General features: G+C 41.2%; 1 protein-coding gene across 1 annotated transcript in view; it reads right to left on the reverse strand.

Moving 5' to 3' along the window:
• jade2 (jade family PHD finger 2) overlaps positions 1-19,818 on the reverse strand; it is a 160,382-nt gene that overhangs the window by 62,217 nt on the left and 78,347 nt on the right. Inside the window, exons 5-7 of the mRNA XM_035178002.2 lie at positions 9,515-9,660; positions 6,035-6,246; positions 4,032-4,199 (exon numbers count right to left, since the gene is read on the reverse strand). Coding sequence (XP_035033893.1) covers positions 4,032-4,199; positions 6,035-6,246; positions 9,515-9,660 — 526 coding nt within the window. The remainder of the gene's footprint in view (positions 1-4,031; positions 4,200-6,034; positions 6,247-9,514; positions 9,661-19,818) is intronic.

Here is a 19,818-nt window from a genome sequence, read left to right on the forward strand (position 1 = left end):
TCGCACCCCTCCCTCTCCAACTCCACTTGTCGTTCTATTGGATTTTTATTTTCCTCCTCTTGTCTTCTCATCCACAGAACAAGCTCGCAGCCTCGGTGCTTTCTGTTATTATTGATGTCTTATGTGCAGCACACTGAACAGAGGCAGGGGTCAATTTTCACTCCACTGAAGATGTCAATAGGAAGTACAATACAGACAATGATGCCACCGTCAATGTTCACTTTAACGGCTGATGTAAGAACCGAAAGATGGTGAAAAGGATTCCTGGTGTTTGAATGGTGTTGTTAATTGATTGGACTGTGACCATGATGACGACACACACACACACACACACACACACACACACACACACACACACACACACACACACACACACACACACACACACACACACACACACACACACACACCCCTTTATACAATTCCACTACCTTCCTCTCTTCTTATTTGTCAATACTGAAAAATAAGGACTACAGCTTTCCATGTGGTAGGAGTGTGTGTCCAGTTGTGTGTGTGAGTGTTTAAGCACATGCCTTGAATATGCTCATTCCACAAATATAACAACTTGGCCCAATTAGTTCACGTTAACACAGCCTGTTCAAGGTGGAAATGTTTTTCTGCCTTGACGCTCCGTACGAACGGTACCGACATGGAATGTTGTTCCGCTTTTTTGCATCTGAGGTCAAATCCGTGTCTATGTAAAAGGCAGAGCTGGAACGACGGGACACCAATGATGTTGTGTTATACGTCACGCTTCTGCCATTTAAAATCACACATGCTACCAGCAATATGCCATCTTGTTCAGTTCCGGTTAAAGGCGGCATAAAGAGGGGTCTCATTAAAAGCAATATGGTGAGAGCTCTGTACGAAAAAGAAGCTTCAGTGTTCAATGAAAAGTCATTTTAAAAGAGGGTCCTTAGTTTTTGAATGTGTGCGTGTGCACGTCTAGTGAAAAATCATTTAAAGAGAAACCCATCTCAAGGGGCTGAAGGCAGAGGGCAAAGGGAAGCTACACACAAGGCACAGCAGGGGGGCTGTTTCGTTTGAAGGCTGGGTGGTGTGTTCACACACACCCCCACACACACACACACAATCTGGCACTCTATGAATGACACACACCCTTTTCTGGAAATCTCCACTGAAATTTCTGTGTGGTTTCATTTGTGCACGTCTGCTATTTAGCTCATGCAAGCACACAACGGAGTGTATGTAGGGCACACACTAACTCACATGCACACGCAGCACAGACATGCAAATGATCTTTCTTACCTCCGTGGGCGGAAGAGAAAACAAAAGCGAACTGAGCAACGAAAACAATTAGCCCAATCAAGGGTGACAGAAGGCAATTAGAAGTAAAAGGTTCGAGGTGCCAAAAGCCACTTCATTACTGAGAAATCTGCTGGTGGAGCGCGCGGCTGAAAAGGCTGAAGACACATGACTGACAGCCTTTAACGATTTAAAGGTGCGCAAGGTGTGAAGCAACATCCCCGAAACAAAAACGGCTGCTTTGTGACCATTTGGGGCTTTCAGAGGAGAGTCAAGGTATCATGGAGACACCTGAGGTCTAAATGAACAGCTGCTTCTCTGCACGCCTGAAAGGTTTCCTCTTGAATCAATTGACATTATCTACAGACGGTTAAATGCGAAGTCTGGAGTGAAGAAACTACATGAAGAATATTTGAAGGACCTATTGTAAACAAAGACCAAAACCTGGTGATAGATAAAAAAAACATACAGTGGAACCTTTGCAGGCTGATTCCACCGTAAAGGCTCATTTATGCCTTTATGTACAAAAGGAAATCCGTCTGTTTCAAACGATTTGTTTCAACATAGCTACATATGCAAGTCAAACGGAAGTCAATTCATTCCTACGGCAACCTCTGTGATCTTGGATGTGCTGCGAAACTCTTCCCCTCTTGTATTTTTCAGTCTGGAATTTGCCTCTCTGTACAATGAAAAAATATAGCTATTGCGGTGGATTTCGGACGGACGCATGTGTCACAGGAAGTCAGCACAAAAAACAATAAGTTAAGTGGCCATTTCATTTAATACAGTTGTTGGAAGTTGTTGATAGTCAAACTGTGTAATTGTGTAGTTAAATATAAACTTGTTCAGCCAGTTTAACACAATGTGATGTTGATAATGTTATTTTGAATATATTTGGAAGGGTTCATTATTACATTCATACATAGTCATAGTCATTCTTACCTAGTCAGAAACAAATGATTTTCCGTATATTGAACACAAGGTTGCGGAGTCCATATACAAATCAGAATTAGGCGTAACTGTCACTGCCCACACACCATCCGTCCATTATGTTAGCATAGTTGTCTAGCAATATGTCCACTAGAGGGCAGCGCAGAGTCAGGAGTTTCTGACAACAACAAATATGGCGACGGTGGAGAAGGTTGTGATATATGTACGTCTTAAGAGGCAAAAGTGGCCACGATGTAAGCAGCGGTTGTCCAACTTACAAACTAGCAAAGTCTCAGCAAAAAGCTTTGCAATTGTCGACATTTTTTGTCATGTCTTATGGTTGTCTTGCTTTGTCTATTCCGTCAGTATCCCTAAGATTTATAAATACGGACCAAGCTTGGACAGAAGGCTTCGCTGAAGGTTTAAGACTTGACACAGACTTCTTACTAGCTGTAACCTACCTGTAAAATGCAGTATTAAGTCACATAGAACCTTAAATCCTCTCTACAGTTATTTTCTTTGTACACCATAACAATACTGGTGCTGAATTCAATGTGGTGATTACACATTGATCTGAAAATCCTGGCTTTACTTAAGTAGAAACACACTGTCTTGTTTTAAATGTTGTTGACTTTCCATTGACTCTTTAGCTTAGACAGCACAAATGTTTTCTATCAACCCTCAATGGAACAGTGCATGGATCCATTACATGCACGAAGCACAACACAGTTTATTTGTTCTCATGTTTACATGCTTACAGGATGTTTGCCAAGCTAAGTAATTGCCCATCGACGAGGCCGCAATCATTGTCAAATCGTCCATCGCGGAGATCTGCACTGCTGTGATATTCCTGCTACATGTTCAATGAGAAGAGATTTTCATTCTCTCTTTAGCCTCATAAAGATCTAAGAAAAGATTATGGTCTTCAGAGAATCATGAGGGCCGAGTTACGGCACGTTTCGGTCTTGAAAATGCTGGGAAAGAAAACTGCCCCAGAAAGAGTGTGTGTGTGCAGCGAGGCTAAGCACATTCAGAGATGGATGTATTCTTGCTTGATGAAGAGAAAAAGGCAAAGTGAAGTAGAAGTCAAAATAAGCAGTGTGTGTTTGTGTGTTTCCTGTGTGTGTGTCCTCATCGCGGCGTGTTTAACACCCCAAAGTCTCTCAGGTCCTTTTAGATGGTTTTGTTTTCCATTTCTTTCATGGCGTCGACATCTCATTCAAGAGCGACTTGTTTACATACTTGTTTTTACACACACACACACACACACACACACACACACACACACACACACACACACACACACACACACACACACACACACACACACACACACACACACACACACACACACACACACACACACACACACACACACACACACCAAGGACATGTTTATGTATTTGCTGACTCACCGGCCACTGAGCAGATGTGGGATAGATGGATTTTTGCAGCGATGACTGCAGCTGTACGCACTCATGCAGATTAAACAACAGAGCCACTCGGCACCAATATTCAACACTCATATTTTAATGAGGAGGCAGAGATACATGTTTTTTTTTCCATCAACAGTGGCATTAAGTGCGGCCACGAGACGTCTTGATTCCCGAGTGTGTGACTGAGAAGCCGAGGTGCATCTACAGCTGAATGATTAGACTATGAGTTACTGATGCTCCCACTCGCCCTACTTTGATAAGAAGCTTCAAGTTTGGCCCCGACTACGGAAAATGTGCATGAAAGTGAAATCGTGAATCCGATGTTGATTACCGACTGATTGCAAAAGATGAATCTCCATTAGTGTGTGTTTGGATCTTGTGTCTTCCCGTGCGTCTCACCTCAGGGATCCATAAGGCACAGCTGACGTGGACCCACTTGGTTCCACTGCGGGTGGGCTTGAGGGCCCCCCCTCTCTTGGGGCAGAGCAGACATTTGGGCTGGACACCCAGAGCGCAGGTCCGACACAGCCAGTTCCCCTGGGGTACCTTAAGGATGCCATAACATGCCTGGGATGGGAGGAGAGAGATTGTTGCACTTTACACATACTGGCAGTCAGATTGTACTTCCTTTGGTCAGAGCAGGACTTGCTGTTTCATAACTCTTTGCTGTTGCTTCATATTAACGTATTGACATGTGGAATTGATCTTCTGATGTGACCAATGGCAAGAAAGCCAATAAGTGTATTTTTCAAAATGTCAAATATTATTTTGACATAGTTTGTCCAATAAGAGGATTGACAATTGTCATAGCAAATAAAGCACAATATTATAAGACCATACAAGCAGTTTTGTATGCTGAATACACTTAATCTAAAATAGTGGGTGATAGTTGTCATGAAGGCCGTGATTTACTTTATTTCAGTACACTTGAAAATAATCTTGCAGTAATTAGACATTTACTTTAGATCCAATAGTGTCAATATTTACTGTGGTCTCCTTTTTTATCTGACTTTTACTTTATTTGGTTAAAGGTATGTTAGCAATATAAAATGACTGCAATGAAAATCCGGAAGATCATACATTCAAAATTGACACATGCAAAAACATCCTTCCTTGTTCCTGGTTCACTTTCTTATCGCTTTAAACTTTTCTTTCAACCAGAATGGCATAAACCCACGGAAGCGAGACGTTATCAAAACGCCTCTCGGTGTTGTTTTAAATAACGCAGCAGGTTATTGTATCATCTGCACTCGACCCGTTTCCCCTTTCACTGATAATAAGGTCCAGTCCCTCAGGATCAGAAACAGAGATGATTTTGTTGTCGGATGTGATTTAATCCTAAAGTGTCTGAAAGGGCCTCTTCTGAGGCGAGTAAGTCATTCTACATGCTCCTTGTGTTCAATCACGATTCCACAGAGGGAAGGACGTCACATGTTATACAGCTGAGGAGCTAGAATCAGATACAGGAGCGTGAAAAAGTTAAGTAGGGAAAACCCAGACTGGTGTCATGGTGACAGCAGCAACAATCAGATGTTGATGATTCCGTCTTCATCAAACGCCGTCAAAGCTTTTTATTGTTCAAACACAGCACTTCAGTCAGTGAGGCCTGTTTTTTTTACCCGCTAAAGGTTAAGGAGAGCATCTAACAACAGAGAGAGAGGCAGCACTGTGTTATCTACAAAGATAATAATGTTACTTTGTAAGAGCGAGAATTTATCTCACTGCTTGTTACAATCACATCCATAGGTAACTCTTGTTTCTACATGCGTTCACTTGGGTCCCTCAGTTTGTCTGCATTTGATATATAAATACATTTGACCTTAAAACTAATAATAATACCTATCTTTTAATCATGCCTTTGATGCTCTTAATAATTACCCAAACAACTATTTCTTAATAACTTCGGTAGAACTTTAAACAATAGTAAATACTTCCTGCAGCTTTTTATATTTTTCTACAGTGCAAGTGAAATTTTCGGCGACAGACAAACTTGAGATGAAGTCTATTTCTATCAAGTGCCTGATGACACTGAAGGTGTGTTTGTGCCGATGTGAGAGACAGAATGATTAACACTCTGTCAATGTAATAAACACAGCAGAGCTCCCTGAAGCCTCAGGTTGTCACAGGCGCCATTTGTGGGACTATTACTGTAAGTCTGAAGTGAAGCTGGGGGGAGAGAAAAGTGAGGTAATATAAAGCATCTCTGAATAAAACAGCTGAACCTCGCCTTCGACCTGGATTTTGCAGCTTTCTATTTAGGATTTCAGCACTTTTAGCTGTTCTTCTCTAAGTGTGACTCTTATTCTGAAAAAGAAAAGTTTGAGAAACACACTCTTACAAGTACGCAGACAAAGACGAGGGCTTAAACAAAGATACAGTAAGGACAAACGAGTGCCTGATACCTGATGCACGCAGACGTTGCACTTGTCGCAGAAGACCATCTCGTTGCCGTCCTCTCCCTCCGGCGAGCGGCAGACGTCGCACACCACGTCCTCGTCGTACTCGATGCCCAGGCCTTCCTCTGTCTCGATGGCCTGCTGCATTTTCTCCGCGCACGCGCTCTCCAGCTCCACCAGCACACACTCCATCGTCAGCTCGTCCAGCTCGGGTAAGGCTGGAGAAAAGTAGACAGGAAGTAGAAGCTGATTATGTTTATTCGATAATTCCTTGAAAGAGTGAAAACCAATCGACTCTGGTGTGGCGGAGGAGGCGGAGGAGACTGATTCGTGGAGATGTTTAGTGGACTGATATTTATGAGCGTATAAAACTCAACTCAATAAAAATCTGGGTCTAGTGAATTGAAATGTGGTCCCTTAAGGGAACTGTTGGGCCTGGGCCGAGGAATCTGCTCTGAGTGCGATTCGAGTTGCTTGTGAGACGCACATTTTCTTGAGTGAGATTAATATTTGAGAAAATACTAAGCCTGTACAAAGTTTTGACAACTAAGAGTTCGAGTTGCAGGGTCAACCAACACTCGGGTTTCTTTTACTTCTATTATCGACAAGAACAACAGTAATTGGAGGCTGCTCTTAGGAAACTCTAAATTCCGGTTATTTTTGGCCTCAATGCTTTTTCTCACACCTAAATTGAAATGCACACGTGCTTTCCTTTGCATTTACACATCACAAGGTCACTTTCTGTTTCTGTTGAGCCAGTTCAGGATGGAAAGTGCTGAAAAATTTGCTGCAGACGTGGGAGGATGCTGATTTTCAGTCGACTCTTTACAAATCAGAGAAAAGCAGATGCACGCTTCGTTCCTCATCCCTAAAAGTCCATTTGCTATCAAAGTCAAAAGCGGTTATATTTGCTGTCGTGCCCTTCTTGCCCACAACTCACTTAACCATGCCGGTGTGCGTGTCGGCAATAGCATCAGTATTCCTGCGCCATCTGCATCTCAAAGTAATGCCTTGCTCTAAGGCAGATTAAATAGTTGATGAAAATTAACTGGCAAATGTACGATTTTATACTCGTAAAAAGAGAAAGAAAGTGAAGAACCAGGAAAGTAAACTGTTTTTTCCAGGATGGTGGCAAACAGATGCTGTGTATTATTATCTCATTACATGCAAGGGGATTACAGTGATGACACAAAATGGTAAAAAACAGTCAGGCTTTACATCCAGTGTGAGATCTTTGTCTGAAATTACTTTGTTTTTGAATAAATATTAAAAAACTGAATAAAAGGCACTTTTAATGTGTTATCCAGAGATTTTTAATATGCCCCAAACTGTAAATGAAGACCATGTCTACAAAAATCTTATTACAGCCAGTAGAGTCAGGTAATTAACTTGCTCAGCCACAGTCTCTAATAAGAACATTAAGGGGAAGGTGACCATTTCAAGATGCAGTTTTTTTTTATTATTATGGGCCAGAACACTTCATAGAGCGATGAAGAAACTGCTGCTGTCCTGGATTCTGTCAATTACTATTTATAGATGAATTTGAAGGATTTTGGTTTGTTTTTAAGCAGAGCTGAGCATGAAATTTAAGGAGCGGACTTTTGTATGACACGTGTACGTCCTGTTGTCATCACCTCATGGGATGCGTCTACGGTCTGGCGATGGGCGTGCGTCTGACCTCAACATGTTGTCAATTCGGCAGGTAGGAGTCTTTCCATTTGAATGTAGAAAATGAAGGAAGCGGTTCATTTCATCAATTCCGTTGCCACTTTAATATCATTATGGTATTACCACGAGCATCAACAACTTCAGTTGCAATTTACAAGCGTTCCACTTCAATTTCTCTTTCTTCCTCTATTGTTAAATGCCGTCTCAACTTCCTGCAAGTGGTGTGAATGTATGATTCAGTTGGACTTCTTTTGGTCAGATAAAATTTTAGTCTGTTGGTCTGGACTGTGGCGTGAGGCACCTTTCACACCAGCTACTTCGGTTCAGACTAAACTGGCATTATATTATTTTAATATGAAAGTTAAAACTTGCTGCTGAGGCTCAGCGTGTAAATTACTCTAAGTCTTGAACTTGCGGAAACTAAAAGAAACAAACTATGTGACTGTGGTTGTTCCGGATTTAGATGCTGCTTTTTGAAACCAGCAGAGAAAAGAGAAGCAGAGTTAGATATTAACCTGCTGTGACATTTACATCGGGAAGTGAACACACACAGGAGGGAGCGAAGCAACAAGATTATTCACAGATGACGTGAGAGTGCGTGTGTGTAGTTCCTGTACAGTGAACTATGTGTACTTTCAGAGCATTTACTGTACATCTATCCTCTGTGTATTTCTCCATGTTTGTACATGCAAATACGAGTTCAAAAGGGTGGGTGTATCCAGGTTCATGACTGCACTTATCCATTTGAGTCTATGGTAACAGAGCATCCGACAAGAGTGCATGCGTGCACACAGGAACTGATTTGTTTTTAATACTATTGTGTGATTTATTATTCTACACAATGTCCATGCCTTCTGTGCACTTTTCTGATTTATCTAACTCATTTTACTGAATGTGTCTAAATGCCTGATCAGCATTTTGTGTCACTGTAATGGCCCGGTTTTCGCTGTTTCCTCTAAGCTGAATATCTCAAAATCAAATTAATTCCACCTTTAAACCCAACTGTGAAAAATGTTTGGATAATTAAAGCTACAGCAGGTCTAGTGTGGACACTCCAGTTCTATTATGGGTCCAGAGCCCTACAGCTTCAGCCTGCAGAACCAGTCAACAATCTGTTGTTTGTTCGGTCTAGCACTAAAGGTTATGAGAAACAGCCAGTGTGTGTGTTTGTGTGTGTGTGTGTGACTGATGTTTTAAGGGGCATGTTTCCCAGGAATAAGGCCTGAAACCCCAGCGGGGATTTATAAACACAATTACTTCGCTTTATCTGAGAGGAGCCGATCAGATATTGAATAAAGTGGTGGAGATGGGAGAGATGCTCAGGGTCGGCAGTTGTCACCATGGCAAAATAAGAGGATGCAGCAAAGCAAAGCAGAGGAGGGAGAAAGTGTAGAAGGACATCAACAGAGAAAGCAGATAGCTACAAATAAGGACATGATGGGAAAAAACAAGAGCAAGGACAAGGGAAGAAGATGTGATGGTACTATTCAAAATATTCAAAGAATATTCAAGTTTGTGTTTTCTGTGACTCAGAGAATTTTAACATGTAACATGCATACCTCCACAAAGGCCCAATCCCCTTAAATTAAATTAAGCTGCAACACCACCTTGTTCACACTCATTGATATTAATCCCCTAAATATGTCTTGTTCTTAATCTTGATCAATGCATTTGAGATATAGGGGAAAATATATCAATGATCTGCCCCTTGATCCTCATCTGCACCAAAGTTTAATGGTTTCTTCTGTGACGCAAACCGCATCCTTCCCCCAAGTTTTGTAGGAAGCACGTTTTTTTTGTGGGTCTATTTGCACTCACCCATCTGTCTGAACTCTTGGTTGACCAGCTCCAGCCAGGCGACGTCCAGATCGTCCAGGTCGTAGCAGCTGTAGTGCTGAGTGGGAGGTTGCTGAGTGTCTCCATCCCCGTCCTGTCCGTCGCCACTTGTCGACTCCCGCGGCGACCTGCATCAAACACAGAGGTGCACACAGAAAGTTTCATCATGTGGTCTGGAAACACGACGGCAAATCGTATTTTAACGCTTATTCACGAGGGAGTGGTTCAAATGATGTTTAATTGTGAACTAAATATTAACCAATACAAGTCCTCCTTGTAAGCTGCACATGTACTGCTCATGACAACAGAAATGACTGGAACTGAACCTCTGTCTAACAGTCAGGTCCTGACCTCAAGGTCCAGAGAGACTGAATCCCACTTTGATGGGAGTCACACACAAAAAGAAAGGCGAAAAAAAGGGAAGCCATCGAAACAATGACAAATCAAGTGGTTGTAGGCAGCAGTGACAGGAAGTTCCTCCAGGCAGCGTCTGGTCTCTGGAGCCTCGAGCCTGAATGTCTCTCTATCAACAACAGCAGGAAACGGGGTCAGGAACCGTGCTCAACCCACAGGGAGCCAATAAAAAGACAGACAGACACACACACACACACACACACACACACACACACACACACACACACACATACATACACAGACACACACTCGTCTCCACGACTTCAGAGGACATTACATTGACTGACATTGATTTCTCTGAGACTGAACCATAGTTACTACTTATCTAACTTAAACCTAACCTTAACCTAAAGCTAACCTAACTTAACCTTAAAACATGTCTTCACCTTGATGACTGATTGAATGATTTACTCTATTGGGAGAGCAATAGCAGGACAACACACACACACACACATGACATCAGGCAGAGACACCATATCCGAGAGAAACTGACACTCACTCTCACACACACACACATATATATATACACATATATACACACAGCTATTATTCACACACTTGCCTGGTACAGTCATGACCTTTGTGTGAAAAGGTGAAGCGCGTCAGTGATCACAACAACAAAACAAAACAACCTTTCGCTCGCCGCTTCGCTCCCGTATTCGCCGCCTCATTATCATAGCGCTCAGTTATTACCATCATCCTCTGTCACTGCCGTCGCTCTCACATCAAGGAGCAGTGTGATCATCATCCTCCTCCTCCTCCTCATTATCATTATCCTCCCCATTATCATCACCACGACCGCTGTCATCATCACAACAGCTGCCACAGTTTAATTCAGTAATCTTCACTTACAGTGACATTTTACACGTGTTGTACACAAGCATCATTACAATTAAATAAACAATTAAATCAATTATTGTTATTAATAGACTGAATCAGATGCAGAATAAAACATAAACCCAAGAGTTTGTAAGCGGGAGGTTATATTGTGATAAAAGTAAGAATAAATCTAAATGAGCATGGGAGTTTTTCTACGACAATAAAAAGATGGTAATATGGGAAACTATCTAATTATGCAAAGTGAAACATCTACTTTTCTGTACTGTTAACGATAAAAAGTCCTTTGTTTTCTGTCACCACTTTTCTTCCTTTTTACTTAATTGTTGATTCTGACTAAGTTCATCCCTCCACACTTTTGCATCCTTTTCTTACCCGTCCTTAATTCCCTCCTTGTCAGTCCTGCATGTCTGAACTCAGCCACAGAGAATTTACACGTCCAGTATGCCGACATGCTTTTGTGCAGTCTGCAAGTATTAGATTTTTTCATCATGAGAAAAATTGAATATCTTCTCCGTCTAGCTGCAGGTTCCTAAACTTCAAATATTGTGGATTGAAATCAGGGGTGACATGTTAGCGGTCACATCCCTTGAGAAGCAGGTCCCAGGTTCGACTCTCGACCAGCAGGACCATTTACTGCATGTCATTCCCCTATTCTCTAACACCGTTTCCTGTCCCCTTTCACTGTCACCATCTTATAATGAAAAGGCTAAAGATATACATACAAAAATGTGGAGCTTATATTGAAAGAATAGATTTGAAAATGTGCTCGCATCGCTCATTGATCCATCACTTCATCGTCTTTAATTTTGCTTCCTTAGATGTTTGTCTGATAGGTAAAGCATGTTAAAGACAAACATCCTCCTGCAAATGTGCACAACCATGTCATCTGTGGTTTTCCTTTGACTGTGCAGATGCTCTGCAAAAACCCAGGATTGTTCTATTTCCAGATTAATTAATGTCATTATCCTGCTAATCTGTGCATCAGTGATCAATAGCATTTTCCCCACTGATACTGCATCCATTAGTCTAATAAAGACCACAGAGCTGATCCATTCCTGGCTGCAAACAGCCAATTTAGAATGTGCGGGATCAATTGATGCTAAAGTGTGATCATTAATAAATCTAAAAGTCTACAATATGTCTGTGATGATGACAATGAGGCAGAAAACTGAAACTGTTTTGGTATCAGGCTGATATCTGATACTGGAACAACAGGCCTGGCCATTCAACTGGAAGAGGAGAAATGAGAGAGACAAAGAAAGACACACACACACACACACACACACACACACACACACACACACACACACACACACACACACACACACACACACACACACACACACACACACACACACACACACACACACACACACACACACACACACACACACACACACACACACACACAGGGAGAGTAGGTTTCATACAGGAGACACTGGGCAGGTTGTTTTTCTATTATGTAATTTTAAGAGCAACTCAAGTGTCTGGTTACATTGGAGGTTGGTGAGGCTGCTGATATTCTATAGTTACGGCTTTTGTCAACAAATCCTGTAAAAAGACCAAAACCAAAAGTGCGAAAGTGCATCTCGGCCTCTGTCCCCAGGCACTTACTGAAGTTTGAAGTTCATATCTCTCTAAATATGAAATTTCATCTTTTCTCTTACAAAAATGACAAAATATTACATCCATATAATAATAATATTAACAATAATAAATAGGTTATAACATGCTACAAAGTTAATACAAACTCCTAGCGAGTCAGTTGTATAATAAACTCAGCACAATGCTGTTGGATTTTATGATATTCTTTAATCTAGCTTTGCTTATTCTAATATGGAGCTTTAGTACATTTAGTTTGTTTGGCCCCCAGCTGGGACTGGCAGGATTTAATTGCTTTAGCAATGTGGAGATATAAATTTGAGGCCAAAAACAAGATCATAAAAAAAGCAGGGGAGCAGATAACATTTAAACACTGAGCAGATAGTACCTGTGCCAAACTGAAAACCCGTCTAAACTAAAGTCTGAAGTCATCCATTAGTCAAATTGTGAAACATGTTATGTAAATGTTTTTCCTGACATTCAGATCTGTGGTATCATATCTCTCTCAGTGTCTGTGGTGATATCCGAGTTGAGGCAGAGGAGACGTAATAATGTCATAATAACGTCAAGCCATCTAATCTAACAGGACGTGAGTCAGTGGGGGTCAAAGTACAATGTGTTCTTCACAGTGTGGTCAGTATCATGTATCTTATAAACACACAAACACACACGCACACACACACACACGCACACACACACATTGCACTTACATAATGTCAGTAAACAAAACCATGTGGGAACGGTCTCACGTTGTCCCGGCTTTATCATGACAACAAAGATGGAGATGGAGAGTCATCTGTCAATACTGAGACAATCGCAGTTTCACATGAAGATGTAAATATATGTTTACTCTTTTCATGGGGTTAAAATCAATCCATAGAAGTCCTAGTCCCTTAAACTTCACACATGCAGGAGATTCATGAATGGACAAGCCACTAATTTATTAAAGCAGATACATGTATATAATTTCCTTATGATGTCCTGAGAAATATATTCAAACAAATGGACTAAAAACAGGAACAAACCATCATAAAAACAGAAAATGAGTTGTGATTTTTAAGTAACAACGTGGTAAAAGGAATCCTTGAACCAAATTAGAGGCGAACAAATCTTCAATGTAGAAAAGATTTCAAGATTTTAAAGCTTGGATTCCAAGTCAATCTTAAAAAAAATACATTACCAGGATATGGAATAAAATAATAATAATGAGGAAACCTTCGAAATCACTTCTGTTTACATTTGAGGATCTCTAATGAGAGAAGGAGCAGAGTGGGAATATTTAGCTGTTCCCTCCTTTCATTCAAAACAATGCAATCGCCACGTCTGCTTTGATCATACGTGTGCGTCCTGTGAAATATTTATGAGCAGGAACTACACACTGTGGAGCGCAAATCCCTAAAAACACAGAAAACCAAACACCCCCCCCTGAGTCAATTTCTCCTCCAGCACTGAGGCCCTGCAGCACAAGTGTCTTTGGTTTACTCCAGTGGATGTGCCTCTGGGGAGCCGACGAGTGAGAACAGTTAAGTGCATCTTGTGGCGTAACCCGACTGAAAAGTATGTTATATGAGCCTGTGCAGTGAGGACAAGTGATTTATCGGATTGTGCGTGTGCGTGTGTGTGTGTAAGAAGGAGCAAGTGAGACGTCTGGGTTAAATAACGGATGCTAATGATATTTCGGCAAAAAAAGTCTCATTCTTACAATCGCCTCAGCTTTTACTTTAAGCAGAAACTACTGATTTAGTGTATAAACCATAAACTGTATATAAAGATAGTGGTATTGTTCCATTTATTACAGGTCATAGTGAGGGCGATATTTTGTTGGTAAATATAAGATAACAAAGCATCACACAATATAATTCAGCAGCTCCACAAGCAAAAGCCTCCATAATAAGCATTAAGTTGACTAAAGACCCAACAACAAACAAGCAACAGAAGCAGACAAAGATATACAGCTTGATTTTAAAAAAATATTCATGGACAAAAAGAATAGTAAAGCCAATGAAATAACAATGGAAAGAAACAAGTTGAAATAATAGTATGAGGCACCCAATAAGTTTAGTCCACAAAACATACCCTTTGGCAAACAATAGGCTAAACAGGCTAAAAACAAATAAGTAAAAGACTTAGTCAAGGGCAGTGAAAAGCCTGAGAGAAGATGTAGAACACTGAACTGAGAGAGGTAAGCCGTTCCATAGACTTGGGGCAACTCAAAAGTTCCTCAGTTTCTCGCCGCTGTGTAAATTTCACTCTCCTCCTTTTCATAAAACGCCATGCAAATATTAATCTCTTGCCGGGGAGGGATGGAGTGGATGTTGTTTACATAAGACTTTGTCAGTGTGGGCAGAGTGACAGCGGCTGATCTCAGCTCTCAGTCTGACTCGCTGCCCACACAGGACACGTCGAGTTTAAACAGACATCAAAAACTGACAGATCTCCCATGAAGAGGTGGACGTCCTGATAAATACGACTGGAAACAAACATGGAAGCTACACAGAGGTAGAAAGAGGGGAAGCAGAAGGAGAGAAATGCAAATGAGTCGAGGTGAAACAAGGGAAGAGGGATTAAATCAGGAAAAGGAGAAACAGAGGGTGGGAGAATTTAAATGATCTAAAGGAGGAGAGACATCGAGGAGACAGAGAATGAGCAATGCTCTCCAATACCATATGCTTAAAAGTTTGATAGATTCCTACTTATACTCACAATCTGCCACTTATCCTTCATTAACACTCCACATCTACCTTGATATTTGCCATCTGCCCGTCTCAGAGCACACAACCCGAACAAGAGTTTCATATTTTCCTCTAACAGCTCACAGAAACACTCTTAATTAGGTACAAATGATTAAATTTGTCACCAACAGCTGTCGTATCATCCACAATTCTCTGCAAAAACGTCCCACACATCCAAACACGCAAAGACGGACTTGTTAATAATTGGAGTTATAAATAAAAGCATTGCACAGGAAGGTTCAGGGTTTCGGAAAGTACAGAAAATTCTACAGAAATTACTTAAGAATAAGAATGTAGAGAAGGAGAAAGTACAAATTTAGGGAGTAAAGATGGAGGAGCAGGTTATAAGACGGGACGCAAGAAAGACATGGGGAAAAGAGGAGGAGAGGCATGAGGATGTTTTTCCTAGTTATTTAATTTGAAACCAAAAGTGAGTGTCAGGTTTAGATAGATTTTTATATTTAATTTCAATGTAAAAACTTTCAATGTAACTCAATTATAACATCACCGGAGGCAGTCTCTACAACAACTCAGAGGAAGAAGTTTATTTACTCTCCAAGTCTGAGGAAAAACTACATCCCCTATAAAGAGCTGTGACGTTCAGTCTGCACACAAGTTAAGATAAGGGAGTTACTCTGAATACAAGATTAAACCACTTGTTCAGACACACCATTCTTGTCCGATGTGAACAATCACCTCCCTGTGTGTACATTCTGTGGTCTGTGTTTGAAATAATCTCTCATTCTTGAAATACCTCACTGTCACAGTGCGGCTGAGAAAACTGGCTGGTCCTTTTTCTTCCCTGTAATCCCTCTCTTTCTTCCCCTCTTTTTCACACCACACTCACTGTGTGTGTGTGTGTGTGTGTGTGTGTGTGTGTGTGTGTGTGTGTGTGTGTGTGTGTGTGTGTGTGTGTGTATGTGACAGAGTAAGTGAGTTGTGCCAACAGCCCCCTTATCCTTGGGCGACCCGTGCAAAATCCCACTACTCTAAAACACGCTCCCATATCAGCATGCAGACTGGAGCAGGGGAACCAGGCCGGCGTCCAACAGGGCACAGGGTTACCCAGTGTACGCTGCTGAAGGATGTCCGAGTGTGAGGAACAGGATTAACATTTTTAATGGTGCTGGACAATATTTCACAGCAGCGAACCAAATGTCCTATTCAGCTTTGGATTCCACATTATCTGTTGGTTATTTTGTCATTAGGGGGCAGAAGAAAACAAACTGTAGTAAAACAGTAAAAACAAATTAAACTATTTACATATCCCGTATAGAGCTACATGATTTATTTCCTTCGCTAAGGAGGTTATGTTTTCATCCCTGTCCATTTTTTTGCTTGTTGGTTAATTAGTTTGTCGGCAGGATAACGCAAAAACTATGCATTTCCACGAAGCTTTTGGTGATCCGGACAAAGATGTGGTTCCAGGAATTTTTTTCTGCATTGATTCTGCAGCATTCTGCATTTTTTGGACATTGTCACCAATTTCCCAGGAAATAATTCATGGATCTTGAAGATAAAAATCAGGCAAATTTAGTGGACGGACATCTATAGGTGTGTGAAATTTGGTGCAACTTTAAAGGGGCTCATTGGGCCTCGGCAGGGGTTTGTGCTCTGCTAAGTAACATTCGAGTTGGGGGCCGGGCAGCTTCTGGGCATTTTGAGTTGAGTTAATGGCTCACTGATTAATTTAAGTCCAATATTCACTCCCGTTTTAAATCTTTTAAGGGAAAAATGTGGATCTTTTGTTGATAAATATTTCTTTATGGTTTCACTCAGGAGATAAACAGTGTGTACGCTACAGCTGCCTGCTGAGGCCGAAAATCACACAGTGTGAGTGAACTAAACTTATGTCGCAAAACAAGAAAAACAAAACAAAGAGCTGAAAGACGCTACAACGATCCCTTCAGCTTTATCAGCAGAGCCAGGTGATGGTTCTCTGTGGGTTCCTCCCTGTGAAGAACCCTATTACACACACAGCTATTGCTTTCCCTCCCGCCAACAACAAGCAGCCTGTGGAAATGATTTTGTCTCAAAGTGACATTGTTAAGACATAGACTTCTCATGGGGAGGGGGAGCACTAGCCTACTTCTTAGCCCCCGATCATAAATTAATAACTTTGCAATCTTATTAAAGTGTGTATTGTAATCAGCTGATATACATAATTTAATAAAAATAGGAAATTCCACAGCAGCGTTGGCGGCTTGTTTACTTATCTAATCGTCTAGATGTTAATACACTGTTGACAGGTGCACACACACACACACACACACACACACACACACACACACACACACACACACACACACACACACACACACACACACACACACACACACACACACACACACACACACACACACACACACACGATTGTTATTTGCAGAAACATCTTGTCATATTTATATGTAAGAAACCACACATGCACCCTGAAACCCCTTAGCAGGGTGAGACATCTTTTTTATATATATATTTGGAATAAATAATGTTACTATAATATACACACAAACAAACACGGAAGTGTTATGCGGTGATAGTCGGGAGCGGTGAGTCATCTTCATGTCATATTCATGTCAATGAAATCAATCATCCCCCCAAACACACAAACATCATTTGCACAGTGACCTTTCAGAGATGACTCAACCCCGAGTTGCTTTTACAGCAATCAGCAAGGGTAACACACACACACACACACACACACACACACACACACACACACACACACACACACACACACACACACACACACACACACACACACACACACACACACACACACACACACACACACACACACACACACACACACACACACACACGGCTACGATTCGATGATAAAACGATTATTGGCGCGTCTCGATGCGGCAAAGAATTATATTTCTATACATGATTTTTTTTTTTTTATCACTGTGACTACTAAAGGCGGGCCCCTCATGATTTGTGCTTTTAAAAAGTATTATAGACTGTTTCTGTTATAACAAGTGTGCTGTAATTTACAAAATAAGGTTTTCAATTCAAACTACAACTACAACAGTCAGTCTATAACAGTGGTCAGTGCTCTCCATGCTGATTTGACATTCATTCATTCAGTTTACACTTGTGTGCTGCCTCTTTACTGTATCAAGGTGGAGCCCTTGGCAGCATCGAGGCGCATTACTCCACTGATCAACAAGAGATTCTGCTCCTCTGCTCTTTTCCAATCACTACAGCTGATCTTCATAAAAACCTGTTGATATTCATTAGTATGTTCCGATAAACGGAGCGTCGCCTCTTCTGCAACAATGACATAAAGAGTCATAAAAGTTATGAATCGATAACGTCGGATCTTGAATCCGGATCGTTCCGGTCACTTTAACCCTGATGTCCTGGCTGTACGTGTCTCGTGTTGTGTGAAGCAGATGAACTACGTGCACAGGGTGTGCACATGTTTAAATACGTGCCTCATAAACTAATAGTGAACCAACAAACACAAAGTAAACGTCACTACGGTTCAGGTCCTAATAACTTTTGATCAGTGCTGGTGTTTATTGTTAAAGTGTGAAGTGAGCGCAGGTCAGCAAGAGAATGGAGGGAGGACAGGAGACTCTGACACAAGACGACCGGACCTGTAATGTGCATCGAAAAAACAATTAGGTGTGTGCGTCATGAAATCAGACCAGACGATCACATTAAATGAAACTAACAACAACAAGCATCAGCAGCAGAGTTTTTGCAAAGGTTTTCTTCCAGCAAAAACTGAAGTTCGCTTGAGGGAATAATAGAGAAAAACAGAATCTATAGTGAGAGGAACTACTCCAACTCTTTTCAAACAGAAAAATACCAAGGAGAGCATGTTACAGAGCTGCCCACACTGTTTGACTGACAGTTGAACTCTGGGAGGTGCAGCGTGGAAACACCACAGTAATGAGCGCTGAGCACCAAATATGGAGAGAACGTTTTTTAAAAATGAGAATCCAGTGAATTACCATTTTAAGTAGGAACTCATGAATGAAAAATGTGACTTCATTATCGTCTCCTCTGTCTTCTCGCTTTTTTGTCTCTCTCTTTATATCATTGCCACTCGCTGGTCGTTTTTGTTCACACTTCAAAATATCTGTTCATCGCAACCAGAAAAATCAAATCTAGCATCACTGTCAAGTCTATGACTGTGTTAGGACTGAACAACCGATTATAAGGAAACTATAGTGGTAAAAGATGAAGTTCATTAAAATAATGGCACCCAATCTCGTGGATGTACAATAAATGCTCACTCACAACTTTGCCAAGATTGTTTACTGTTATCCATCCTTTATCGATACCACTTCTACATTGAGTGTTGCAGGGGAGCTGGAGCCAATCCCAGCCAACACAGGGCAAAAGATGGGAATCTTTGAATAAAAGCATGTCATATATCAAGCAAAGAGCAACTTGTCCACATCGTGTACTATCTTATAACTGGCAAAAAGCAGCTTGATACAAGTTTCTTTGCTAGTTTCAGTAACGCGTGGACAGAGCACATATATTCTACTTGTCACACAAGTGAAGTGAAACAGTTGCCTCTGAAGAGAAACATTATTCGTTACTTGTCGGCAAATCTGCCACTATAACATCGACGCATCAAAGTGCAAACATTTGACTTTTAAAGGGAATGGGTAGCGACACTCTGATTGGTTTAACCCATTAAGACGGGATGTAAGATATGTATGTATATGCCTTTAA

The sequence above is a fragment of the Hippoglossus stenolepis genome, chromosome 15 (assembly GCF_022539355.2).
Source record: "Hippoglossus stenolepis isolate QCI-W04-F060 chromosome 15, HSTE1.2, whole genome shotgun sequence".
Classification (NCBI taxonomy): domain Eukaryota; kingdom Metazoa; phylum Chordata; class Actinopteri; order Pleuronectiformes; family Pleuronectidae; genus Hippoglossus; species Hippoglossus stenolepis.